This window comes from Mirounga leonina, unplaced genomic scaffold, assembly GCF_011800145.1.
Source record: "Mirounga leonina isolate KUSES-001 unplaced genomic scaffold, KU_Mleo_1.0 Mir_150, whole genome shotgun sequence".
Lineage (NCBI taxonomy): Eukaryota > Metazoa > Chordata > Mammalia > Carnivora > Phocidae > Mirounga > Mirounga leonina.
Genome location: NW_023270374.1, coordinates 21,535,501 through 21,562,324, shown reverse-complemented (window position 1 = coordinate 21,562,324; position 26,824 = coordinate 21,535,501). Strand labels below are relative to the sequence as shown.

At 49.1% G+C, this 26,824-nt stretch overlaps 1 protein-coding gene across 3 annotated transcripts; it reads left to right on the top strand.

Annotated features, from left to right (window-relative positions):
• The first annotated feature begins 39 nt into the window (after positions 1-39).
• Positions 40-25,742, top strand: VPS16 (VPS16 core subunit of CORVET and HOPS complexes). Of its 3 annotated transcripts, none has more exons than XM_035006006.1 (25): positions 88-173; positions 16,749-16,844; positions 17,008-17,096; positions 17,320-17,417; positions 17,500-17,628; positions 17,706-17,850; positions 17,990-18,105; positions 18,206-18,328; positions 18,459-18,514; positions 18,860-18,949; positions 19,059-19,153; positions 19,258-19,334; positions 19,800-19,931; positions 20,043-20,170; positions 20,307-20,342; positions 20,533-20,641; positions 20,812-20,946; positions 21,042-21,150; positions 21,242-21,339; positions 21,425-21,532; positions 21,855-21,932; positions 22,030-22,199; positions 22,280-22,376; positions 23,048-23,151; positions 23,267-25,742. In XM_035006006.1, the coding sequence occupies exons 2-25, from the start codon at positions 16,840-16,842 to the stop codon at positions 23,409-23,411; spliced, it is 2,472 nt and encodes an 823-aa protein (XP_034861897.1). In that variant the 5' UTR covers positions 88-173; positions 16,749-16,839; the 3' UTR covers positions 23,412-25,742. The 3 variants fall into 3 exon arrangements, with proteins under 3 accessions (XP_034861895.1, XP_034861897.1, XP_034861896.1); XM_035006005.1 differs by lacking the exon at positions 16,749-16,844 and adding an exon at positions 5,522-5,603 and having other exon boundaries at positions 97-173; XM_035006004.1 differs by lacking the exon at positions 16,749-16,844 and having other exon boundaries at positions 40-173.
• Positions 25,743-26,824: the final 1,082 nt, after the last annotated feature.

Sequence of the window (26,824 nt, the reverse complement as noted above, 5' to 3'; positions counted from 1 at the left end):
TGATGGCCGTGGCGGCATCCTCGCCACGTGACCCGGACGGGCGGAAGCGGAAGTGCCGGCCCGGAGCCCGTGCTAGGCGGGTGTCCCTTCGGCGCTGCCCAGCCGCCGCCTGCACCAGCCATGGACTGCTACACGGCGGATTGGAACCCGCTCGGGGATTCTGCTTTTTACCGGTGAGCCGCCCCGCCCTCCCGCCCACGGCCCGGCTTACCCCGCTCGCCCGCCGCCTTGAGTCTTCGGGCGGAGCCGGCGGCGCGCGCCCCCGTCACTGTGGGCGCTGGGGTCCGCCCCTCGCCGGCTCTCCCCCGGCGTCTACCACTTAACGCACAGCCGCCTAATGGCCAGGGGGCCGGGCCTTCCCCAGCTCCAGGAAGGAAACTGAGGCAATCACACCGCGGTCACACGAGTAGGGGCAGAGCCCAAAGCCGAAGCTCAGATCTGTCAGCCTCCGAAAGGATGCTCAGATGCCACGTTGAGGGGACGGCCTGCGGGTGACAGCGAGTGTCCAGTCTCCTGCGGGGAAGTGCTGCCAAAGTCGGACTACAGGGGCGCTCCGCGGGAGGCGGGATCGCACGGCGGGTGGGGTAACAGCAAACTGGGAGAAGGGGGCGAATCCAGGGGCCCCGCGAGTGAGGACCCTCAGCTAGGGATAACCGTCTCATGGGAGTCGTAGAGTCCTAAACGATTGAAGTGAAGTGTAAACCGATCACATCATTACCCTGATAAGGATTTTTCAGTGGCGTCGCTTCTTTGTAGGGTAACATATAAACTCCTATTGGAACATCTGTAAGTCAGCCTCTATTTATAGTCTCCAGCTCCGTCTGCCCCCCTCCTACCCAAGTCTTGCATTCTAGTTGCACAGAATTACGGGACCCCAGTACACCACGATGTTTCATGGCTTCCCATGTTTGCAACCAGCCTGCAGTTCCTTCTGTGGGTACTGCCATTGCCCTCTATCTCACTGAAGAATTTTTGCTCATCTTTCAGGGCTTAGTTCAAGGGTTCTTTCTAAAATCTTCTCTGATCCATTTCCAGTAGAATCAGCTGACTTTCCTTTCGGCCTCATGGGCCCAGTGTTATGGTCTGTTATGAATAGCACAGTAGGGCAATATTTGCATAGGATTCTTCTGCTAAACTAAGTTCCTGGAGGGCCAAGACTATGTTTATCTATGTCCAATACATCTTTAGAACAGTGCCTGTTACGTAGTACTTGCCCAATACAATTTTAAAAATACATTATTGGTGTCGACTAAAGGTTATGAAGATACTGCACTGGGGTCGTATTTCAGTACAAAGTACTCTTTTGTGTTAGTGAAACTATACCATTGTTATTCACATGTTAAAACTTTTCAGTGTAATTTTTGATACACAGAATGTCAGCTCCTTTTTTTTTTTAAGATTTTTTAAATTTATTCATTTGAGAGAGAGAGCACAAGCAAAGGGAGAGGCAGAGGGATAGTGAGAAGCAGACTCCACGCTGAGCAGGGAGCCTGGACCTGGGGCTGGATCCCAGGACCCTGGAGATCATGGCCTGAGCCGAAGGCAGGCGCTTAACCATCTGAGCCACCCAGGCGCCCCAGAATGTCAGCTCTTAACATTCCAAGAAGGACAAATGTTTTTGTGGCGATTTTTAGAGATCTGTTGCATTTGTTGTTTATTCATAATTCTTACCTCTTATAAATATGCATATGAAATATGCAGTATGAAAAAAATGCAGAAATTTAATTAAAAAGCAGTAAGGTCAGTAGGAAGTAACAACGATTTCAACTGTTTTTGTGGAGAAGGTATGCCATTTGACCAAAGCAGCCATGTAACTTAGTGTTTCATACATCGTACGCTTTTAAAAATATGAACTTGTATTACTTTGGAAAATACATGTCGCCTACAAAAGTTTGTTAAACCAGAGAATGCTAAAGACGATTACCTCATTACCACAGAACTCCTGTTTCTCACATGCAGTCTTAGCTTTGTTGATACACCAGGGAAGTTTTGTTGTTTTTTTTTTTTTAAAGATTTTATTTATTTGAGAGAGAGAGAACGAGAGACAGAGAGCAGGAGAGGGAGGAGGTCAGAGGGAGGAGAAGCAGACTCCCCGCCGAGCAGGGAGCCCGATGTGGGACTCGATCCGGGACTCCAGGATCATGACCTGAGCCGAAGGCAGTCGCTTAACCGACTGAGCCACCCAGGCGCCCCCACCAGGGAAGTTTTAAATGAGTCTAAGTGTTGAGTGCATGCCACAGACATGACCTATCTGGCTAGCCATCTTACCTGTGGTGTGCTGCCAGAAAGAATAGAGGTCTAAGCCTTGCTGTGGAGGATGTATGATTTTCGATAATGGATGTTGAGCCGTTCTGTGTACTAGACACTATGTTAAGTATTTTATATGTATTAACTTGTTTGTCTCATGACCCCATGAGGTAGGTATCGTTATTAGCCCCATCTTACTAATAAGGAAACTGAGGCACAGAGAGGTTAGGTGGCCAGGTTACACAGCTGGTAAGTGGTGGAGCCAGGCTTTGAATCCAGTGTTCTTCTAGAACCTGTGTTAAAGCATAGGGTTTTTGGTTGTTGTTGTTTTAACAGGAAAATACAGCATATTCTAGCTTCGCCAGAGTGGAAATATTTTAAATGCAGCTATTTGGTTTTACTCATATTTGTGCATAGCTTTATGCCAGGACATGTTCCAATAAGTAAATGAATGATACAAGCATTGCATTTCGAGTCCTGTCTGCAGGACAGGATTCTTTTGTGTTGGAAGTAATGTTCTGGAAAGCTCACTGAATTTGGGAAGGGAAAGAGAGGGCATGGTTACTAGTTCTTATAGGGCTCCAGAATTTAAGCCATTTTTATCTTGAAAACCAAACTTGGATTAATCCTGTTTATTAATTTTGCCCAACCCTTTGCAGGGCTGAATGTGTATCAACCAATAAAGAGACATGGACCCTGTCTGCTCTCATAGAGCTTATAGCCAGCAGGAGAGACAGTTGATAACCATTAATGACTCAGTATTTGTTTAATCATAATCACTGTAAAGGAGAGCTATAAGGTCCTAAGAGAGTATAATAGACTGGGAGGTTAGAAGTAAAGAAGACTTAATGAAGGAAACAATAATGTCTCATCCAGGAGATGAGTAAACGTAGGTGCAGGGAGTGTGATGAAAAAGAGCATATACAAAGGTCCTGAGGCTGGAAAGACTAGGACACTCTCAATCATCTAAACAAAGAGAGCCAGTGTGGCTGGATTGCCAGGAGTGTATGTGTTTGTGTGTGTGTATGTGTGTGTAAATAAGTAAGTTCCTTTCGGAAGGAGCAAGCAATAGGCCAGGGAGAGGTTGATGATGGGGAACACTGGGGCAATAATGTTGGAAATAGAAGGGGATGCGTCAGAAGAGTTTTAGGGAACAAAATCAAAGGAGATTGTCATGGGTTGCACTGGGTAGGAAAGAGGTAGAGCAAGGAATTGAGAATGACTGGATTTTTGGCTTAAGATGAGAAAGGAGAGTGAGTTTTGTGGGGAAAGGGTTAGCTTGGTTTTGGACACATTGCTTCAGGTACTTTAGTAGAAACATCCCTTATGGTAAGGGAAAGGAGACAAGATACATTATGTACTCCTGAAACTGTTCTTAGAAGAGAGATTTGACTATTTTAGTAGGGGTTTTTTTTGGGGGTGGACATATAAACACAAACATTTTTTTTAAGATTTTATTTTTAAATAATCTCTACACCCAACATGGGGCTCAAACTTACACCCCCAAAAGCAAGAGTCACACGTTCTACTGACTGAGCCAGCCAGGTGTCCCTAAATCTGAACATTTTAAAAAAGTTGTGGTTAGGGGCGTCTGGGTGGCTCAGTCAGTTGGGCATCCAACTCTTGATTTCGCCTCAGGTCATGATCTCAGGGTTGTGAGATCAAGCCCCGTGTCGGGCTCCCTGCTCAGCGGGGAGTCTGCTTGAGATTCTCTCTCTCCCTCTCCCTCTGCCCCTCCCCCCAGAAATAAAAAATAAATCTTTAAAAATGGTGGTTAAATATACATAACATAAAATTCACTACCTTAGGGGCGCCTGGGTGGCTCAGTTGGTTAAGCGACTGCCTTCGGCTCAGGTCATGATCCTGGAGTCCCTGGATCGAGTCCCGCATCGGGCTCCCTGCTCGGCAGGGAGCCTGCTTCTGCCTCTGACCCTCCCCCCTCTCATGTGCTCTCTCTCTCTCATTCTCTCTGTCTCAAATAAATAAATAAAATCTTTAAAAAAAAAAAAAATTCACTACCTTAACCTTCTAAAGGATAGTCCAGTAGTGTTAAGTATATTCATGTTGTGCAGTGAAATCTCCAGAACTTTTTCATCTTGCAAAGTTGAAATTCTATAACCATTAAATAATAACTCCCCATGTTCCCCTTCCCCCAGCCACCATTCTGTTTTCTGTTTCTATGAATTTGACTATGGTAGAGAGTGGAAGCATACAGTATTTGCCTTTTTGCGACTGGTTTATTTCACTTGGCATACTGTCCTGTCCTCAAGACTTACCCATATTGTAGCCTATGTTAAAATTTCATTCCTTCTTAAGGCTGAATAATATTGTACGTATATAACACATTTTATTTATGCAATATACCATCAATGGATACTTGGGTTACTTCTATCTCATGGCTATTATGAATAATGCTGCTATGAACCTGGGTGTACAAATGTCCCTTTGAGACTATTTTCAGTTCTTTTGGATATATACCCTGAATAGAATTGCTGGATAACATGTAATTCTGTGTTTATTTATTTGAAGAACCATCAGACTCTTCCTTGGCAGCTACACCATTTTACATTCCACCAACAATGTACAGGAGTTCTTTAGTAGTATTTATTTTTATTTTTTAAAGACTTTATTTTTAAGTAATGTCTACAACGTGGGGCTCAAACTCACAACCCTAAGATCAAGAGTTGTACGCTCCACCAGCTGAGCCAGCCAGGCGCCCTGATAGTATTTATTTATTTATTTTTAAAAGATTTTATTTATTTATTTCACAGAGAGAAAGAGACAGCGAGAGCAGGAACACAAGCAGGGGGAGTGGGAGAGGGAGAAGGAGGCTTCCTGCTGAGCAGGGAGCCCGATGTGGGGCTTGATTCCAGGATCCTGGGACCACAACCTGAGCTGAAGGCAGACGTTTAATGACTGAGCCACCCAGGTGCCCCAATAGTATTTATTTTTGAGGCAAATTGGAGTCATAGGATTTCAGGAGTGATGATGGGCTTTCTTGGACCTGAAGATTTTGGAATAGATTATTCCCCAAGGCTAGACCTGATGTGCCTCTCCCTCCCCAGTGGCCCAGTAGTCCAGCCTGGGTCCTGGAGGCAAAGGCTGGAGATCACCTATTTTCACACAAGGGCTCTTCTCGCACTGTGGTGGAGCGTACTTTTCCAGAAATCCAGTTGCACAGCCACAGGGGTTTCTTCAGTGTTTCCTGGAGGGGGCTGGTATCGAGGCTACGAGAAGCTGCTAGGTTTAGTGATTTCCTTGTATTGGAATCCAGGGTCTGTTTACTGCTGCTGAGATTTCCACTTCCAGGACCTGGAAGTAGAAGAGAAAGATATGACTGGCCTTCCTGATCGAAGGTATGGCTGTCCTTACAAGAGTCCACACCCCTAGGCTCTTCTGAGAGGCCGCCCTCCCTGCTGCCCTTCACTCTGCGTCTCCATACCCCATGCCACCCTTTGAGCACAGCTTGAGTCACTCAGCTGTCCCTGGGAAGCTTTCTTTACCTCAAAGGCCTGGGGAGGTAGTCCGTGTTTTGTTGCTCTTGACTCCCTGACCCTTACTCCTATCCCCCTTGGAGGGGCTCTGCCTCCTTCCCAGCCAGGTCTGTGCTGCCAACCTCCTGAACCACATCCCTCACTGACTGTTTGACTGGACGGCGTCCTGCGTATCCCAGCTCTTGCCACTTTCCAGAGTGACTTACGTGGCCACCTGTCTTCACGGTTCCCTGAGCTCTACTCAAGTGATTTTCTCTACATCAGCCACCCTCCACCCTGCACCTGTGCTCTTCCAGAATTGCTTCACCTCTGAAACACTCAATTCAGGCAGCCCCCTGTCTGACCATAAGCTCCTGTCCTCACTGATACTCTGATACCTCCTGATACACCTGTCCTTCAACCTCACTGTCTGCATGCGGACAGAAACCTTCTCTTTCTGTCCGCATGCAGAGCCCACTTCTATAAATGTGTCCCTCCCTGTCCAGTTTGGAGTACACTCACAGTCAGTCATTTCAGTTTCTTGCCTTTCCCCTGACAACCTTGTTCCTTTGTCCTTTGGTTGCACCTGCCTGGCACGGAGCCACCTCCCAGTGCACCAAGCACTCACCGTCTCTCCCTGTGCCTAGGCTGCTGCTCAGTGCTGCCAGGCAGGCCACACACAGCCAGGTTGGGACTACAGCAGATCGATGCCCACCAGCCTCAACTGGGTCCTCAGTCTTTTTATGGGGGGTCAGCCTACACTCATCACGAGGCATTGTGTAATCTGAAAAGATTACACAAAGAAACAATTGAAATAATTCGGAAATACTGAAAATCATAGTCTCCCTGGCCTCTCCTCCCTAACAGTTGACTTCACCTTGTATTTCTGAGAGAACTGGAAGTCATCGAGAGAACTGGAAGTCTGCATAGAAGGCCTAGACTTTCCCCTACCAAACCTGACCCGGTGAGATGTGCCCCTGTCTCCCTGTCCTCCCAGAAACTATGTGCCGTCCACCCACACCCTCCTTCAGCTACAGTGTTTCTCCACCTGTTGTCCAGGACCCCTTGCATCAAGATCACCTGAGATGGTGGCTAGGTGAAGCTTCCATAGCCAGACATACTCCCTTATCTCTGGGATGGGTCCTAGAAATTTGATCTGTATCTCCCCATCCTAACAAAAAATAAACTCCCCCATTCCGCAGGTCCCTCCTTCTCACCCCATTTTTCTCTACCCACTCCAGCCAAAGGTCCAAAGACCGCCATCTACATTTGCTTCTGTTTTCTCTCTTCCCACTGACCAGTCACTCTGGTCTGACCACCTTGTTCTTAGTGACATTCTGTCACTTCAGTGGACAGATCTCAGGCCTCATCTGAGCTTCACTCCCTGGAACACTGGATAAAGAGGAGTCCTCACTTCTTTCTTGGGAATTGAATTCAGCCTTCTACTAGGAACATTTTCAGGTGTACAACAAAGTACATCATCATCACTTGGGCTTAAAAATTGTTGTGTTGCAATCTTTGCTTCAGCACTTTGGAAGTTAAAATATTTTATTAAGAAAAAGTTCAGGGGCACCTGGGTGGCTCAGTTTGTTAAGTGGCTGCCTTCAGCTCAGGTCATGGTCCTAGGGTCCTGGGATCGAGCCCCGTGTTGGGCTCCCTGCTCAGCGAGAGTCTGCTTCTCCTCCCTCAGCCTGCTGCTCTGCCTGCTTATGCGCTCTCTCTGTCAAATAAATAAACAAAATCTTAAAAAAAAAAAAAGAAAAAGAAAAATTTCAAATATATGTAAACATAGTAAGAGTAATTTAGTGGACACCCATGTACTCCTCATCCAGCTGCAGTAAAGATCAACACTGTCATTTTCTTTTCATCTTTACCTTTCCCTCTTTTACACACTTTTTTGGGACTATTTAAAAGCTAACTCCAGACACATCTTTTTTTTTTTTTTTTTTTCCCAGACACATCTTTTCAATCAAATACTTTTTCTGGTGTATTTTATTTTATTTATTTATTTTTTTTTTAAAGATTTTACTTATCTATTTGACAGAGAGAGACACAGCGAGAGAGGGAACACAAGCAGGGGGAGTGGGAGACGGAGAAGCAGGCTTCCTGCTGAGCAGGGAGCCCGATGTGGGGCTCAATCCCAGGACCCCGAGATCATGACCTGAGCCGAAGGCAGACGCTTAACGACTGAGCCACCCAGGCGCCCCCTGGTGTATTTTATTTTTTTAAAAGATTTTATTTGGGGGGGGCGCCTGGGTGGCTCAGTTGTTAAGCGTCTGCCTTTAGCTCAGGTCATGTTCCCCAGGGTCCTGGGATCGAACCCCGCATCGGGCTCCCTGCTCAGCGGGGAACCTGCTTCTCCCTCTCCCACTCCCCCTGCTTGTGTTCCCTCCATCGCTGTGTCTCTCTCTGTCAAATAAATAAATAAAATCTTAAAAAAACAAGAGGGGTGCCTGGGTGGCCCAGTTGGTTAAGCGACTGCCTTCAGCTCAGGTCATGATCCTGGAGTCCCAGGATCGAGTCCCGCATCAGGCTCCCAGCTCAGCAGGGAGTCTGCTTCTCCCTCTGATCCTCCTCCCTCTCATGCTCTCTATCTCTCATTCTTTCTCTCTCAAATAAATAAATAAAATCTTAAAAAAAAAAAGATTTTAGGGACGCCTGGGTGGCTCAGTCGGTTAAGCGTCTGCCTTCAGCTCAGGTCATGATCCCAGGGTCCTGGGATCGAGTCCCGCATCGGGCTCCCTGCTCCGCGGGGAGCCTGCTTCTCCCTCTGCCTCTGCCTCTCTCTCTCTCTATCTCTCATGAATAAATAAATAAAATCTTTAAAAAAAAAAAAGATTTTATTTGGGAGAGAGAGAGAGCTGCTTGGCGGGGGGTAGGGGGCAGAAGGGGAGGGAGAGAGACAAGCAGACTCTGCACTGAGCGTGACTCGGGGCTGATCCCAAGACCCTGAGATCATGACCTGAGTTGAAACCAAGAGTCTGATGCTCAGCTGAGCCACCCAGGCGCCCCTTTCTGTTGTATTTTAAAGTAAATGGCAGGGGTGCCTGACTGGCTCATTTGCTAGAGCATGCAACTCTTGATCTTAGGGTTATAAGTTAGAGCCCCACGTTGGGTGTGGAGATTATTTAAAAATAAAATCTTTAAAAAAAATAAATTACACAACATCAATGTGTATTACTTTTAAAAAATGACATTTTTTTCCTATAAAAATGCAGTCTTTCCTATAAATCTGCAATACTCTTTTACACCTAACAAAGTTAACATTTAAAATCGTCTAACAACCAGTCCTTAATACTTCTCCAGTTGTCTTCAAAGTGTCTTTTTATAACCAGTTTGTTCAAATCAAGACCCAAACTAGAATTCCTCGTTTGTTTACCTCTCTTAAGTCTTTTGTAAACTTGAACATTACTATCCCCACTCCTGCCCTTACCTTTTGTTTTCATGACATTGACTTGTTTAAGAGATGAATAACTTTCTTGATTTGTCCCATTGCTTCCCTGTGGTGCCTTTGAACTTTATTCTCTATCATAGCCTGTATTTCCTGAAACTGTATATTAGATCTAGAGGCTTGAATAGATTTCAGGGTGAACATTTTTGGCAGAAACGTTTCATAGGTGATGCTGTGGTATTTATGCGGCATCACATCTGGAAGGATCTTACATCGGATTGCTCACTATGAGCGAAGTTGCGATTGACCAGTGGGTTTGGATGCTGATGGCTACATCCTCCCTTGTAAAGTCATATGTAATCAACTTGCAGGCTTGTCCCTCCAGAAATGGTGCCATATTGGGACCAGATATTAGTCTCTGCTGTTGGCATATTAGCCACTCAGCAGTAGTGTTAACCAGGTCAGCCTTGGGGAGGGAGGCTCCCAAGACATCTACCCCAAGTGAGGTTATCACAGGGTTTTCAAGCAGCTGAAGGCTAGTCTCCTTGGACTGTTTTTAAGTTTCAGGATCCAAATTCTTGTCCTGATCAATGCTGTTAACTTTCACTTGAAAAATGGTGTGTTGGTGAATTCAACTGTTATAATTTAACAGCCCACGCAATTAAATTTTGTGTTCGGTTTTTAGCAGTAGCAGCTTTGTGGCTGTAAGAACTAAGAGATTCTTTTAGGGCTATCATGGAAGCTTTCTGCTTCTCAGAGCCATGACTTGAGCTGAAAGTTAATGGATCCAAGCTTGTCGTTTTCTCTTAAATGTTCAAGTGCACTCAAAATGATCTAGCCCACGGTCAGGCACAGAAGTCACTCCTAAGGTACATGTTTGACTTGATATTTCATCACAGCAAACTGCAGGCTTGATTAATTGTGATGCTGCTGCCTGAAGTAGGTGACTAGCATTCGTTTCCCATGACCGGGAGCTCAGTACTGCACTCAGGCCCAAGCACAAAACCAAACCAATCCCCAAATCTCATCTTTAGGGGGCTGTCTTCTGGACCACTCCCTGCCCCAAGTTTATATCAGTTTGGACCCAATCAGGAGCCTTAAACTGAGAAAGTTTGATAAACATAAAGAATTATGAAACTGTGATAAAAGAGTAACTGTAAGATATAAGAAAATTTTGTATGATAACCTAGGGCTGAGGGAGAGCACCCGAGGAAAGACACACTTGGAAGGGAAGCCCCTCCCCACGCTGGGGTTCAGATCCTGATGGCGAAGATAAAATTGCAGGTCACTGGAAAGCAGAGTTCGCTGGTTTGCCTGGGCCAGAGCTGGTCCCCAGTTGCCGGGCAAGCAAGAAACAATGCTCTGGGGTTCAGAGGTAGGGGGACACAGGTGAGCTGCAGTTGGTGGCCAAGTGTGTGGGCATGCGATGGAATGGGGCTGCTGGTGCAGCCCGGAGCACGTGGTGTCTGTACGCTGAGCCACAAGCAGTAATTGGGTGCACAGGTGTGCAGAGGGGGGTGGTCCGTGGAAGGAGGAGAGCGAGGGGACGGGCATCTTGGCAGCCGAGGAGGTAGAGCCTGGTGTGAGCAGGAGCCTAGGAGTGTGGTGTCTCTCCAGGGAGCCATGGGAAGGTGATCACCATTCCAGGCGAACCTTTGAGGTTGCTGCTGCATAACTGAGAGATGTCCTCATACCCTGGCTGCTGGCCGGCTCTGCCCCGACTGGGAGCACTCAGAGAGCTCTTTCTTCCAGCAGGGTCCCTCCAGGCGCCCTCTACTGAGAAAGGTTAAGATCACACTCACGGTGAAGGAGAAAGGCGTAAAGAAATGCTGTTTGTTATCACAGTATTGGAGAGTGAATTTGGAGCTGAGTGGCAATAAATTGATAACTGGCATACTAGGTCGTGTGAACATCTATTTTCCCGTCAGATTCTCATGCAACAGTTTTAGTAACAAAATCTCAAAAAATATGTATGTGTTATCAAAAATTCAAATAATGCAAAAGTCTAAAAATAAGCAGTCCTCCATCATCCCTCCATTCACCACCCTCCGCACAGGTAACCACTGTCTCTAGCTCAGTGCAGCTTCATGTCTCTGAGCGGTTTTTTTCTGTCTTTACACACACACATGTAGTTACACGTAAATATGCTTGTCAAAAATATGTGCTTAGTTTTTGTATAAAATAAATGGGTTCATATAGTTCCTATGGAGCTGCAGCTTTTTTTTTTTTTTTTTTTTTTTTACTTAACAGGACATCTAGAGATCATTTCATGTCAGTACACGGACTCACCCTATCAGTGGCCACATAATATTCCCCAGAATGGGCATCCCATAGTTTATTTAACCAGCCCCATGGTTAAAACCCCAGGAGGTTTTTCCAGGATTTGGGAGAGAATTATTTTATTTTTATTTTTTTATTTAAAAAAATTTTTTTTAAAGATTTTATTTATTTATTTGAGAGAGAATGAGAGAGAGAGAGCATGAGAGGGGGGAGGGTCAGAGGGAGAAGCAGACTCCCTGCCGAGCAGGGAGCCCGATGCGGGACTCGATCCTGGGACTCCAGGATCATGACCTGAGCCGAAGGCAGTCACTTAACCAACTGAGCCACCCAGGCGCCCAAGGGAGAGAACTGTTTTAAATAGTGCTGCAATAAATTCATACCTTTGTGTACTCGTGCAAGTAGTTTTAGAAGTTAGACTCTTAGAAGGAAGTTGCTAAGTCAGAGGGTCTGCACATTTAAAAGTTGGATAGATAGCACTTCATTTTCTTCCATAAGGGCTGAACCAATTTATACACCCACCTAATATGTGTGAAAGTGTTCATTTTTCCACATCTTCAACAATATTGGATGCTCTTATCCCCTTATTTTTTTGTCAGATAGCCAAAACATAAAAAATAATTTAAATTCATATTTACATAGTCATTAGGTATGTCTTCATATTCTTTGACTATTTTTCCATTGTGTTGTTTCCATTGGTGTAAAAAGGAGCTCTTTACATGGTCTCCATATTAACCCTTTGTTAGAAATGTTACAAATATCTTCTCATGTAGGTCACTTGACACGTATTCATTTTTATATTTTTATTTTTTTAAAGATTTTATTTATTTATCTGTCAGAGAGAGAGAGCACACACGCACAAGCAGGGGGAGCAGCAGGCAGAGGAAGAAGCAGGCTCCCTGCCTGCAGGGAACCTGATGTGGGACTTGATCCCAGGACCCTGAGATCATGACCTGAGCCGAAGGCAGGCGCTTCACCTTCGCCAACTGAGCCACCCAGTCACTCTTGTTTAGTTTCTAAATATTTTCACATAAGATAGTATGATTATAGCCCTTGGCCATTTTTCTTTTGGTTTTATTTTCATTTTTAAAAATTACTTAGAGCCAGGGCACCTGGGTGTCTCAGTCCATTGAGCATCTGCCTTTAGCTCAAGTCATGATGCCAGGGTCCTGGGATCAAGCCCCGAGGTGGGCTCCCTGTTCAACAGGGAGTCTGCTTCTCCTTCTCCCTCAGCCCCTCCTCCCTGCTTGTGTGCTCTCTCTCTCAAATGAATAAATAAAATCTTCTTTAAAAAATTTCTTAGAGCCTTTTGTATTTTTAAGAAAAGTACCTGCTTTTCACATGTGTCATAATTTTTCCCTTTTCATTATTTGTTTTCCTAGTTTGTTTTCCATGGATTTTTTTTAATGTGTAAAAGTTTTTTAATGTTAATCATTTTAATAAATAACCCGTAATGTGATTTAAAAACTCAAAGTCTCATTCTGTCCCTGTCCTTATTCAACTGATTCCACCCCCTCACCTACCAGTCACCAGTTACTAGATTCTTAGAAATCTTTCCAGAATTTCTTGTTTTTCAAATAGAAGCAAATACAAAACATACATATTGTTTTTACTCCTTTTTATATAGAAGTGTACAGAAGCCCTTTTTTTTTTTTTTAAGATTTTATTTATTTATTTGACAGACACAGCGAGAGAGGGAACACAAGCAGGGGGAGTGGGAGAAGGAGAAGCAGGCTTCCCACTGAGCAGGCAGCCCGATGTGGGGCTCGATCCCAGGATTCTGGGATCATGACCTGAGCCGAAGGCAGACGCTTAACGACTGAGCCCACACCCAGGCGCCCCTAGAAGCCCTTTTTATTTAGACTCGTTCTTTTTCTGTGACTTCTGGGTTATATATCATGCTTAGAAATTGTTTCTCTTTGAGAGTGTAAAAATAGCCAAGATTTGTTCTTATATGGCTTGATTTTTTTTTTTAAGATTTTATTTATTTATTTATTTGACAGAGAGAGAGACAGCGAGAGAGGGAACACAAGCAGGGGGAGCAGGAGAGGGAGAAGCAGGCTTCCCACTGTGCAGGGAGCCCGATGTGAGGCTCAATCCCAGGACCCTGGGATCATGACCTGAGCCGAAGGCAGATGCTTTTTTTTTTTTTTTAAAGATTTTATTTATTTATTTGAGAGAGAGAATGAGCTAGAGAGAGCGAGCACATGAGAGGGGGGGAGGGTCAGAGGGAGAAGCAGACTCCCTGCCGAGCAGGGAGCCCGATGCGGGACTCGATCCCAGGACTCCAGGATCATGACCTGAGCCGAAGGCAGTCGCTTAACCAACTGAGCCACCCAGGCACCCCAGCCGAAGGCAGATGCTTAACAACCGAGCCACCCATGTGCCCTGGCTTGATTTTTTTTTTTTTAACATTTAAATCTTGAATTCCATCTGGAAAATATTTTATTGTAGAGATTAAGTAATGAAATAGTGTTTATTGCAATTCTTCCCATATGGCCCATTGTCTCATTTCAAGTATCCATTTGCAGCAATCTGAAATGCCATCTTTATTACATGCTCAATTCCCAGTTCTTTTTCTGGCCTCTTCTTCCATCAATCTATTTGCTTATTCCTGTGCCAGAACAACAGTTTTAATTAACTTTAGTTTTATATTGTGTATTTGATATCTGACATATATCTGTTCTCTTATTTTCAAAATATTTTAAAATATTTTTCAGCATTTTCTGTTTAAAATGATTTTTTTTTTTTTCTGCAAGTGAGATTTAGAATCCGTATGTGCTGGGATGCCTGGATAGCTCAGTCAGTTAAGCATCTGACTCTTGATCTCAGCTCAGTTCTCCATCTCAGGGTCATGATTTCAAGCCCTGCATTGGGCCCGTGCCGGGTGTGGAGCCTATTTTTTTTTTAAAAAAAGAATCAGTTTGTGCTTCCCCCACCCCCAAAGATGGGAGTGGGGTTTTTTTGTGTTTTTTTTTTTTTAATTTTATTTATTTATTTATTTGACAGAGAGAGAAAGACAGTGAGAGAGGGAACACAAGCAGGGGGAGTGGGAGAGGGAGAAGCAGGCTTCCCGCGGAGCAGGGAGCCTGATGTGGGGCTCGATCCCAGGACCCTGGGATCATGACCTGTGCCGAAGGCAGACCCTTAACAACTGAGCCACCCAGGTGCCCCTGGGAGTGGTTTCTATTGGAGTTCTCATGCATTCATAGATCAGTTTGGCATGTTCCTCCAGGTTTTCTATATCTTTGAGTAAACTGATTTGATTTGATTTTTTTTTAACTTTTTTTTTCTTTTTTTTTTTAAAGATTTTATTTATTTTTGAGAGAGAGAGAGAACGAGCACAAATACAAGCAGGGGGAGGGATAGAAGGAGAAGCAGACTCCCAGCTGAGCAGGGAGCCCGATGAGGGACTCAATCCCAGGACCCTAAGATCATGACCTGAGCCACCTAGATGTCCCTCTTTCAAGTTTTTTTTTTTTTTAAAGATTTTATTTATTGGGGCGCCTGGGTGGCTCAGTTGTTAAGCATCTGCCTTCAGCTCAGGTCATGATCCCAGGGTCCTGGGATCGAGCCCCACATTGGGCTCCCTGCTCTGCTGGAAGCCTGCTTTTCCCTCTCCCACTCCCCCTGCTTATGTTCCCTCTCTCGCTGTATCTCTCTCTGTCAAATAAATAAAATCTTTAAAAAAAAAAGATTTTATTTATTTATTTGAAATAGAGAGAATGAGAGAAAGAGAGAGCACATGAGAGGGGGGAGGGTCAGAGGACGAAGCAGACTCCCTGCCGAGCAGGGAGCCCGATGCGGGACTCAATCCAGGGACTCCAGGATCATGACCTGAGCCGAAGACAGTCGCTTAACCAACTGAGCCACCCAGGCGCCCCCCTCTTTCAAGTTTTTATTTAAATTCCAGTTCATTATCATACAGTGTAATGTTAGTTTCAGGTGTAGAATTTAGTGATTGGTCACTACAGAAAACACCTGGTGCCCATCTCAGCAGTGCCCTTCTTAATTCCCATCACCTATTTAACCAACCCCCCCACCCCAGCCCCACCCCTCACCCTCTCCCCTCCCATCACCCTCAGTTTGTTCTCTATAGTTAAGAGTCTGTTTCCTGGGTCACTTCTCTTTCCGCCCACCCCATGGTTGTATTTTGTAAAAACTTCTGTTAGGTTCATTCTTGTTTTTATTTTTTATTATTTGTTTATATATATATAATATATTTATTATTATTATCTTGTTTCTATTATTTTATTTTATTATCTCTTCTTTTATTGCCATCATGATTAGGGTCTTTTAAAGTCATATTCTAATTGATTCTTGCTATGATATATAAAATTTATCAGTATAGAAAATATGTAGGTTTTTGTTGATCACTCTCCTGAGCTCTTTTGTTCATTATTCCATAGCCTGCTTTGGATTTTCTAAGTAGACAATCACATTATTTGTGAATAGCAGCAAACTCACTCCTTCTCCGAAATATAAACCTCTTTTTATTTTTTTTCTTAAATTATTTTGCTAGAACCCCAAGAAGAATGTCAAATAGAAGATAATGGTAGGCATCTTTCTGATTCTTATCAGGAAGGCTCCGGAAATGATACTGGAGGAAACACTCCCCTTAAACACTGCTTTCTCTTGGCTTCCTGGGATAAGGCCCACTCCTTTTCCGTCCCCTTGTCCCCACCTCCAGCCTTCAAATGATGGCATGCCTCAGGCCTCCTACTCCATCTTCATGCCACACACACTCTTGGCGACCCACGCCCATCTCAGATTGCAGTCATCTCGTGCCAGCTTGTGATTTCTGTTACTCCCATAAGCTGAGCATTCAGAGATTGACATCTCTATCCCAGGACTCTGTCCCCCCAGCTCTGGAGTCACTGAAGAACTCCTCTGGGATTTCTTTCAAGTACTGCTAACTAAGTGCCTCTAAAATGGAGATCATTATCGGCAAGCGTTGAGGGGGACCCCTGGCTGGACAACCTGCTTTGGTGTTAAAAACCAGAAATAGGGGTGCCTGGGTGGCTCAGTTGGTTGGGCGACTGCCTTCGGCTCAGGTCATGATCCTGGAGTCCCTGGATCGAGTCCCGCATCGGGCTCCCTGCTCGGCAGGGAGTCTGCTTCTCCCTCTGACCCTCCCCCCTCTCATGTGCTCTCTCTCATTCTCTCTCTCTCAAATAAATAAATAAAATCTTTAAAAAAAAAAAACAAAACCAGAAATAGAAGAAAGGTTGCCTGCCCTGAGAGACCCCCCTTAGAGGGTCTGATTTCCTGCTAATGGAGGCCCAAGCCAGCCACCGCACCCTAGTCCTACCTTAGTTTATGCCCTGGATATTGACCAAGTAGCCTGTCTCTTGTGCCAGGAGCTCCTGCCATCCTCGGACACTTGCCCAACGAACCACGTCCTGCCCTGCCAACAGCCTCTGCTCCATCACCTGCTGTCCCTAAGCATGCATGTGGTCAGTTGCCCGAGCTGTTTCTAGTCATCGCCCTCCCCCACCTGTGGGGGGCCTTGCCTGCCCTGTGAAGGACAAATGGAGGCTTTAGGGGTTCCTCTGGGCTCAATCCATCTGGACGCAGGGTCATGAGGAGGCTAATTTCTGCTTGCCTCTGTGTGGGCAGGAAGTATGAGCTGTACAGCATGGACTGGGACCTGAAGGAGGAACTCAGGGACTGCCTGGTAGCCGCTGCGCCCTATGGGGGCCCCATTGGTATGTCACCCCTCTGCCACTGCATATTCTGGGACAATGGGGTGAACTCAAGGTGCATGATGCCTGGAGTCCTTGCTGTCAGGTGGTTCTTGCTAACGTGGCCACCCCTCTTCCCCCCCCATTTCTCACCCCCTGCTAAGATGCTTTAAATTTTGGTTCTGAAGCTTGCTTCATATGGGGTGGGCCTGGGGAACTGGACAGAAAATCTCTTCTTCAACTACAGCACTGTTGAGGAACCCGTGGCGGAAGGAGAAGGCGGCCAGCATACGGCCAGTGCTTGAGATCTACTCTGCCTCTGGCCTGCCTCTGGCCAGTCTACTGGTGAGCACCCTGATCCCCCCCTGGGGGCTAGGCTGGGTCTGTGTCCCAAGGACAGCCTCAGGAACCTCCGTCTCTTCTGCAGTGGAAGAGTGGGCCCGTGGTGTCCCTAGGCTGGTCAGCTGAGGAGGAGCTGCTCTGCGTGCAGGAAGATGGTGTAGTGCTGGTCTATGGGCTTCATGGCGACTTCCGGAGACACTTCAGCATGGGCAATGTAGGGACTGCAGGGGACTGGGGAAAGGGATGGAGTCTGGGACTCTGGCTCCCTCAACTCATGGCCCCTCTCCCCAGGAGGTGCTCCAGAACCGGGTCCTAGACGCCCGGATCTTCCATACTGAGTTTGGTTCGGGGGTGGCCATCCTCACTGGGGCCCACCGCTTTACGCTCAGCGCCAATGTGGGTGATCTCAAACTTCGCCGGATGCCGGAGGTGCCGGGTGAGCCCTGGTATCCCTGAGACAGACATTCAAGCGCCAACAGATGTGCCTCCAGACCCGGGGGGTGGGGGGGTCCGGCAAGAGAGGCAGAAGCTGTGGGCTCTGGTTGTCCTGAAGTTGTCCCCTTCCCCGGCCGCAGGTCTGCAGAGTGCACCCTCGTGTTGGACCACACTGTGCCAGGACCGAGTTGCACACATTCTTCTGGCCGTGGGGCCTGATCTTTACCTCCTTGACCATGCAGCCTGCTCGGCAGTGGTGAGGGCCCTGAGTGGGAGTGAAATGGAAGGAAGGGAGTGAGGGAGGCAGTGGGGGAAGCTCCGAGAAAACATCTGGTGTCCTCCCTGGCCTGTCCCAGACGCCCCCTGGCCTGGCCCCCGGAGTGAGCAGTTTCCTGCAGATGGCAGTCTCCTTCACCTACCGCCATCTGGCACTCTTCACAGACACAGGCTACATCTGGATGGGGACGGCATCACTCAAGGTGTGATCCTGGGACAACGTGGGGGCACCCTACCTTGTCCAGGAAAGATCTGTTAGCAGTAGGGGAAGGGCTTTTTAACCAGACTGGTGACTACCGGGACAGGGCCATGATGTTCCCTGCACCCTTTCAGGAGAAGCTGTGTGAGTTCAACTGCAACATCCGGGCCCCCCCCAAGCAGATGGTCTGGTGAGGATGGGGGTCTTATGTTGGGGGTGGGCACAGCCTTGTTTCCTGGGACACCTTCATTCATCTTGTCTAATGGCCAAGCCAGGTGGAGCTTGCATTTTATCATCTCTGCCAGTGCATACTTGAGGGAAACCCCTGTCCCCTTGTGGGCCCCAGATGCCCCTGGGAGCTGACAGCACAGGGGGAGAGGGGAGCAGATGTTGGTCAGAGGAACGGGATAAGGGGTAGCACACATGTTCAGGGCTGTCCCAACGCCGGCTGTAAGCAGTGATGTGGGAAGGTAGGAGACGTGTCTGTGGGCCCAGGGTCCTGTATGTGTCCCAGATTGTGTGATGTTGCCCACAGGTGCAGCCGTCCTCGGAGCAAAGAGAGGGCTGTCGTGGTGGCCTGGGAGAGGCGGCTAATGGTGGTGGGTGACGCACCTGAGAGCATCCAGTATCCTTGGAGGGCTGCCTGCAGGGGAGTGGGAGGGGAAAGGAGGAGAGGGAGGGTCACCTGCCCCGCCCCATTTCTGGGTATTCTTGGGAACCTTGACCAAGCTCGGGTTTGTGCTGGATGAAGATTCCTACCTGGTGCCTGAGCTGGATGGGGTCCGCATCTTCTCTTGTAGCACCCACGAGTTCCTGCATGAGGTTCCAGGTGAGGCCCTCACAGGATACCATGGGACCCAGGGCAGGATCAGGGCATTGAGGCAGTGCTGAGGATTCCCTGCCCTCCCAACACTCACCAACACTTTCTCCTAGTGGCCAGCGAGGAGATCTTCAAAATTGCCTCGATGGCCCCTGGAGCACTGTTGTTGGAGGCCCAGAAAGAGTACGAGGTAAAGCCCTAGGCTTCTTCCTGGATCCCAGGATGTTCTTCTCCTTCCCCTTCCTAATTGGCTCAGCCCCATGCCCCTGGCTGGGCAAGGTAGACTCAGCCAGGTGCCACTTGTCAAGAGAGGAATCCAGGCAGGACACTGGGCTGGGGAGAGCCAGCTCAGGTAGACTGAAGTGACATGGTGTCCTCCCTGTGGTGATGGGGAGGTGCAGGGAACCCCTACTATGCCCAGCCCAGGCACCAGTCCGGGCTACCATCAAAGCTCCTTGCCAGCAATTGTGGCGGATATGGCAGGGGATGTATGGGTACCTTGGGTAGACTGTGGGCTAAGGGATTTTGGGCTTTGGCCTCTGCAGCCCCTCCATACCAGCCCATTTGAACCACAACCCAGAGGGGTGGGGGGACCAGACATGGGGGTGTTCTCTATCATATCACCCCATCCCTGGCACCCTCCCCCACCCCCTAGAAAGAGAGCCAGAAGGCAGATGAGTACCTACGGGAGATCCAGGAGCTGGGGCAGCTGACCCAGGCCGTGCAGCAGTGCATCGAGGCTGCGGGACATGAGCATCGGCCAGACATGCAGAAGAGTCTGCTCAGGGTTGGTCTGGCCAGAGGGGCTGGGTGGTGGGTGCTGGGCGGGGCGGGTGCCCTAGAAGGAGGGGTGGGGCGACCGGTAAGATCTCCTCTGTTGCCCTCTGGCTCTTCTCAGGCGGCCTCCTTTGGAAAGTGTTTCCTCGACAGATTTCCACCTGACAGCTTCGTGCGCATGTGTCAGGACCTGCGTGTGCTGAATGCCATTCGGGACTACCACATTGGGATCCCCCTCACTTATAGCCAGTATCCTCAAACGAGCTGCGAGGATGTTTACGGTCAGTGGCGGTGGGGGAAGGGGATGGGGCTGAAGACGCTGCCTGCAAGTCCTTGGCAAATAGGGCTCATACCCCAGCTGGATCCTTAACCAGGTAAAATGCAGATACAAGCAGCTCACCATCCAGGTGCTGCTGGACAGGTACAGTAAGCCCCAGGGTTGTGGGAGGAGGGCTCTTTGTGGGCAGGTGGTACGGCCCCTGCTGGCTTCTTGTGGTCACTGCTCACCCATTTCTTTGGGAGCTGGGAGGCCCGAGTTACAGGCTGGGGCCACTCTGCCCTCTCTTTCTGTCCCACCTCACCCCCATATGTTTTATCCCCTTGCCTGCCAGGCTGGTGTTGAGGAGGCTTTACCCCCTGGCGATCCAGATCTGTGAGTACCTGCGCCTTCCTGAAGTGCAGGGCGTCAGCAGGATCCTGGCCCACTGGGCCTGCTACAAGGTGAGGACGTAGGGTGAGCTTCAAAGTCATTTAGAGGATTCCAGGCCCCCATGGGCTGTGGGAAATACGAAGTGTAGAGCTGAAGGGGGAAGTCCTGATCCAGGGCCAGTGTGGGCAGGGGGGTGAAGGGTGAGATCCAGGTGTGTGTGACAACCACCCTCTATCTGCAGGTGCAACAGAAGGATGTGTCCGACGAGGATGTTGCTCGGGCCATTAACCAGAAGCTGGGAGACACACCAGGCGTCTCTTACTCCGACATTGCTGCACGGGCCTATGGCTGTGGCCGCACGGAGCTGGCCATCAAGGTGTGGGTGCCCAGCCCTCCCCAGATGCTCTGACACTGGTATTTGAGGCCCCCAGTCCAGCTCCTTCTCTCTGTGCCTTTCTCCCCACCCCACAGCTGCTGGAGTATGAGCCACGCTCTGGGGAGCAGGTACCCCTTCTCCTAAAGATGAAGAGAAGCAAACTGGCACTGAGCAAGGCCATCGAGAGTGGAGACACTGATCTGGGTGAGCAGGGTTTGAGAGAGGGCAAGGCTGGGACCCCTGGGCTAAGCACGGGGCCGGGCCAAAGTCCCCACACCACCTTATCGTTCCTTAGTGTTCACGGTGTTGCTGCACCTGAAGAATGAGCTAAACCGAGGAGACTTTTTCATGACTCTTCGGAACCAGCCCATGGCCCTGAGTTTGTACCGACAGGTGTGTGCCCTGGGCAGGGGTGGGGCTGGAATCTCCTGAGCCCCTGAGCTGGCCTTGCTGACTGACTGCCTGTCCATGGCCCCAGTTCTGTAAGCATCAGGAGCTAGAGACACTGAAGGACCTTTACAATCAGGATGACAACCACCAGGAGCTGGGCAGCTTCCACATCCGAGCCAGCTATGCTGCAGAGGAGGTCTGAGGTCCACAGAGTGGGTGGGGCCTGTGGGCTGGGCTGCTGGTGGGGCTCCTTCTCCAGGCATCTGGGCCTCCTATCTGGTACACACCCCAACTGGTCCTCACTGTTTCGGGAGAGTCTGAGAAGATATGAAGCCAGGATGGTGGTCGGTCCCGGGGGAGCCCGCCTCCCCACTAGGGACACTGGGGTGGTGCCCCCAGCGGCTAAAGCTGGCCCTGGCGACCCTGGGCGCAGGGACCGGGGAGAGAAGTGTAGCCCGAGTAGGGAAGGCTGATGTCCTTGGTGCTGTGAGCTCAGGCTTCCCTGCTTGCCCCTGTAGCGTATCGAGGGGCGAGTCGCGGCTCTGCAGATGGCAGCTGACGCCTTCTACAAGGCCAAGAATGAGTTCGCAGCCAAGGTTTGCCTTACTCTTTTCTGAGGACCTCCTCTGCTCCGGTCTTGCCTCCTTGTCCCTTGGCCCCGTCCGACCCCATCTGGCCTCATCTCTGCCCCAGGCCACGGAGGATCAAATGCGGCTCCTGCGGCTGCAGCGGCGCCTGGAAGATGAGCTGGGGGGCCACTTCGTGGACCTGTCTCTGCACGACACGGTCACCACCCTCGTCCTCGGCGGCCACAGCAAGCGCGCAGAGCAGCTGGCACGTGACTTCCGCATTCCGGACAAGAGGTAGGTGAGGCTTGGGCCGCGGGTAGGTCCTGGGACCGCCCTCCGGCCCCGCAACACCTGCGAGCCCAGCTTCCCTGCAGGCTCTGGTGGCTGAAGCTGACCGCCCTGGCGGATCTGGAAGACTGGGAGGAGCTAGAGAAGTTTTCTAAGAGCAAGAAATCGCCCATTGGCTACCTGGTGAGGCAGGGGCCCTGCGTGGACCCCACGCCCAGGGGTGTAGTCCTGGGGAGGGGATCAGGCCCAGAGACAGGCAGATGGCCCATTCCTGCATCTATTCAGCCCTCCCACATAGTTAACACACTCGTGGGCTAGGTCTGTGGGCAAGTGGGCCCGAGTTAGCCCACAGATGTTGGCCAGAGAAGGAATGAGCTGCTCTCCTCAAGGAGGCCCACTGCGGGCACCGTGTGCCGAAGGGAAAGTCTCATGGAAGTAGGGCGTGGAAGGGCACTGAGGGGGGCATGTTCGGGAGGCAGTGGACGAGACCAAGGGGGATTGTTTTCTGTGGCAGGTGGTTCAGTGGTGTGTCGGATAGGTGGGATAAGGGCAGCCGTGAGAGAAAACGCAGGCCCTGAGAAGGCAAGGGACTCCTGTTGCGAGAGGGTAGCCTCAGATGGTGGAGTGGCAGCATGGACAAGGCTCTAACAGATCTGTGGTATAGGTGGTTCCTGCCCTGAGGCTGCAGAGATCACAACTGTTGTATGTGTGTCAGGGCGGGGGTGGGGCGAGATTATGCACACTGAAGGGCGTATGAAATACACAGGGACCATGCGTCCGTGGGGCTTTTGCTCATAAGAGAGAGGACAGGAAGGCGCTGCCTTATCTTCTCCTTCTCCCCAACTTCTCCTAAGCCCTTTGTCGAGATCTGCATGAAACAACACAACAAATATGAGGCCAAGAAGTATGCCTCCCGCGTGGGTCCTGAGCAGAAGGTCAAGGCCTTGCTTCTCGTTGGGTGCGTCGGCTGAGAGCCCTGTGGGTGCTGGGTGGCTGAGCCAGGGTGCTGATGAGGGGCACGGTCTGTGCCCTTGGGCAGCCTGACACCTTCTCCCCTCCTCCTCAAACCACAGGGATGTGGCTCAGGCCGCAGATGTGGCCATTGAGCACCGGAACGAAGCAGAGCTGACTCTTGTGTTGTCCCACTGCACTGGAACGGCAGACGCGGCCACGGCCGACAAGATTCAGCGGGCTAGGGCACAAGCCCAGAAGAAGTGAAGGGCTCACCCTGTACGTCACCCTGCGCTCTAGGCTTGGCAGAAGCGTCACTGCTTATCCAGCTTCTTTAGAGCTGAGCTAAACCTAGGAGCTGGGGTGGGGTGGGAGCCGGGGGTCTGATTGTAAATAAAGTTGGGACATTTTAGAGCACTTGTCTCATGCAGTCTAGCCTAAGCGAAAGCATGCTGGAGGCAGAACCATCCAGACACTTCAGCAAAACTCTGTGTGTTTGATTGTGTTGGGGCTGGAGGGGGAGCTCCTCAGCGATATTTACAAGAGACCTGCCCCTCTCCACAGTTACCGCAGAAAGTCCTGTAACTAAGCTCCCAGCCCCTAGGAAGATTACGGGGAGCTGTGCAGAACTCCAGCAGCAGCCCATCAAGAGCCAATCTGAAAAGCGTTATACACATACACACAAGAACCATGCTAAACACTTCACCATTGCTATTTCGTTTATTCCACAAGACAGCCCTGTGAGATCGGTAACATCGCCCCATGTTACAGAAGAGGAGATTGAGGACTGAGGAGGTGTGGTAACAGGGCGTATATGGCAAAACTGGGATTTGAAACCCGATGGCGCTTGTGGGGGTCTCAGAGCTTCTCCTCAGCTATTGTGACAGAAGAGGGATGACTGAAATCGGGCCCTCTGAGTGGAGGAGCCTGAGGCAAGGCCCCCATTCGCACTACAGTAAGGGTTGGAGGGCCGATGAGAGTGTGGCCGGCGTGTTAGAGGGTTAGAGAAAGAGCCTTCACAAACCACGCCCACCTAACAGTGGTGAGCAACTCCTACGTGGTCTCGGGGCTGAAGAGAAAAGGAGGATGGAACATCTCAATTCTGCCAAGGAAGAACTACAAACGAGCCACCCCTGGCTCTACCTGACCCCGAACAGAGGCTCCATCCCCATCAGCAGCAGTGCTTTCTTGGCCCTGCAGATGTCCATCTCTGGCCTTCAGCGTACACTCCGGTTACGTGAACTTCATGGCCCGTGCCCCCACCCAACACTGAGGGCATTTCCTTTTCCTCTTTTTGCGCCCTTCGTCTAGAAGGAGGACAAAGGAGGAAACCAAAGCCCAGAGGGAGGGCAGGCCTTCCTGGAGCTTCTGGTTTTCCCCTCTTAATGCCTTTACAGTTGACTTGAAATGAGTGCCTGAAAAGAGTGGGAGACTCAGGGCCTGGTAAGCTGTTTCTTTTTCTTCTTCCTCCACCTGATTTGTAACTTTGAATAGCTTCCAAGGGGATATACATCACATTGTAAAACAGCCATTTATTATGCTCACCTCTTACTACGTGGGTCAAGAATCTGGACAGGATAAAATGGTGGCTTGTGTCTGCTCCACAATAATTGGGACATCAGCTAGAAGACTCAAAGGTGGGGGGATGACTTGATAGCTGGGGGCTGAAATCATCGGAAGGATTGGCAACTCACAAGTCTGGCAGCTGAAGCTGGTTGTTGACTGGAACCTTAGCTGGGGTTGTTGGCCAGGGCACCTACAACCCAGCAGAGCTCACAACATGGCGGCCAGGTTCCAAGGGCAGCATCCCAAGAGAGCTGCGCAGAACTGTACTGCCTTCCCCAATCTAGCTTTGGAAGTCGCACAGGGCCACTCAATACCTGCCACATTCTGTTGGTTAGGGCAGTCCCACCCCATTTCAAGTGGAGATCGACTCCATCTCTTGGTAGGGGAGAGGCGAGGCTCTGGAAGAGTGTATAGAACTGGCAATGTGGCCAGTTTTTGGAATCACAGGCACAGCCCATCAGCCTTCTATCTCAGAAATCAGCAGAGTGGTCCAACAAGAGAGTTGTCTGAAAATTAAAGGCAGTGTACTTTTTTGTAAAGTTAAACCCTGATTTCCCCCTAACATTTTATCACGAAAACTTTCAGACATACAGCTAAGTTGAAAGAATTTTACAGTGAACACCTGTATACCCACCACCTAGATTCTGCCATTAGTATTTTACTATATTACTTTATCACACATCTCTCCATCCCTCTATTCATCTTACTTATCCACCTTATTTTTGATGACTTCAAACTAAGTTGCAGTCTTTAATACACTTCCCTCTAAATACTTCAGAATTTCAGTGACTAGAGGCTAGGATAAGGACTCGGGGACCATTCTTCTAGTTTAGAATATCATCAATAGCAGCCCTGGAGTGAGAGTCAAAGGCCTTCTCAAGATAAGGGGGCTGCGATCTCTTAGGTACAAAGCTCTAGCAAATTACCCTTGGAAGTAGAACAGTGGCCTGGAAAGATACTTGGCTCTCATTTACTCCAATTTTTTATCTTATTGCCTTGCTTTATTTTCATTACAGCATTTAGGAAATTTTCTTTTCACTTGTTTGTTTATTGTTTGTCTCCTATCTAGAATGTAAATTCCTGAGAGCAGAGACCTTTTCTGTCTTATTCCCTGCTGTGTCCAGCACATGGTTTGTACTCAATATTTGTTGAGCGAATGATTCATTGTTCCATTTACTAGATGGAGAAAGAGGCCCAGAGAGGGGAAGTGATTTACCTAATGAAACAAGAGTCCTTTACCCCCATCCTCCAGCTCTTCTTCAGTCCAGTCCTTTTCTCATAAACCCTGTGACTCCTTGGGGCACCTGTGGCGTGGCTCACAAATGCCTATCTGTAGGTATATGCTCCAGTGAGCTGGACTTAAAGCAGGACTGGGAGCAGGGCTTCAGCCTCCCACATGGGTGGGCCTGAGTATAGAAAGCCTGCCTCCCCACCGCCTTGGTCCTCCTCTCTTATTCTGTCCTCTTCAAAGACAGCCCTTTGCCCTGTGGTGATGGGCAAAAGTGTGGAAACCCTGGGCATCAGGTGACGTGGGGAGGCTGGGCAGCTCTCCACACATGGGCAGATGAGGATGGGACTCTGTTCTCTCCCACTGGAAACGGTCTGCGTGGTTACCGAGCTGAACTCCTTCCCAGAGTCTCCAGGATGGGGTACACAAGACCCTGCCTCTCCTAGCTCTGAGGTTCTCTCACCCCTACACACATCACAAATGCTCTGACCACATTGCTGCTGTCTCATGAAGAGAAAGAACTGCATTTCCTGAGAATGGGTTACTTGCCAAGCTGTACATGCTTTTAATTCTCAGTCCAGAGGCTGGGAGGTTCCAGGAAGAGTAGCAGAGGGAGTTTCAGGTCACCCAGCCAATGGCAGGGCTTGAACCCCAGGGCTCTCTGACTCCCACACCCAACCTGCAGTGTTTTCTGAAGTGTGGCCACATCAAGTGTGTGTGTGTGTGTGCGCGCGCACACACGCGCGGGGGGGTGTGTCCAGATGATCTTGAGGATGAACACTTTTTATATCATTATTATTATTTCTTAAGTAAACTCTACCCCCAACATGGGGCTCAAACTCACGACCCTGAGATCAGGTGTCCCATGCTCTACCCACTGAGCCAG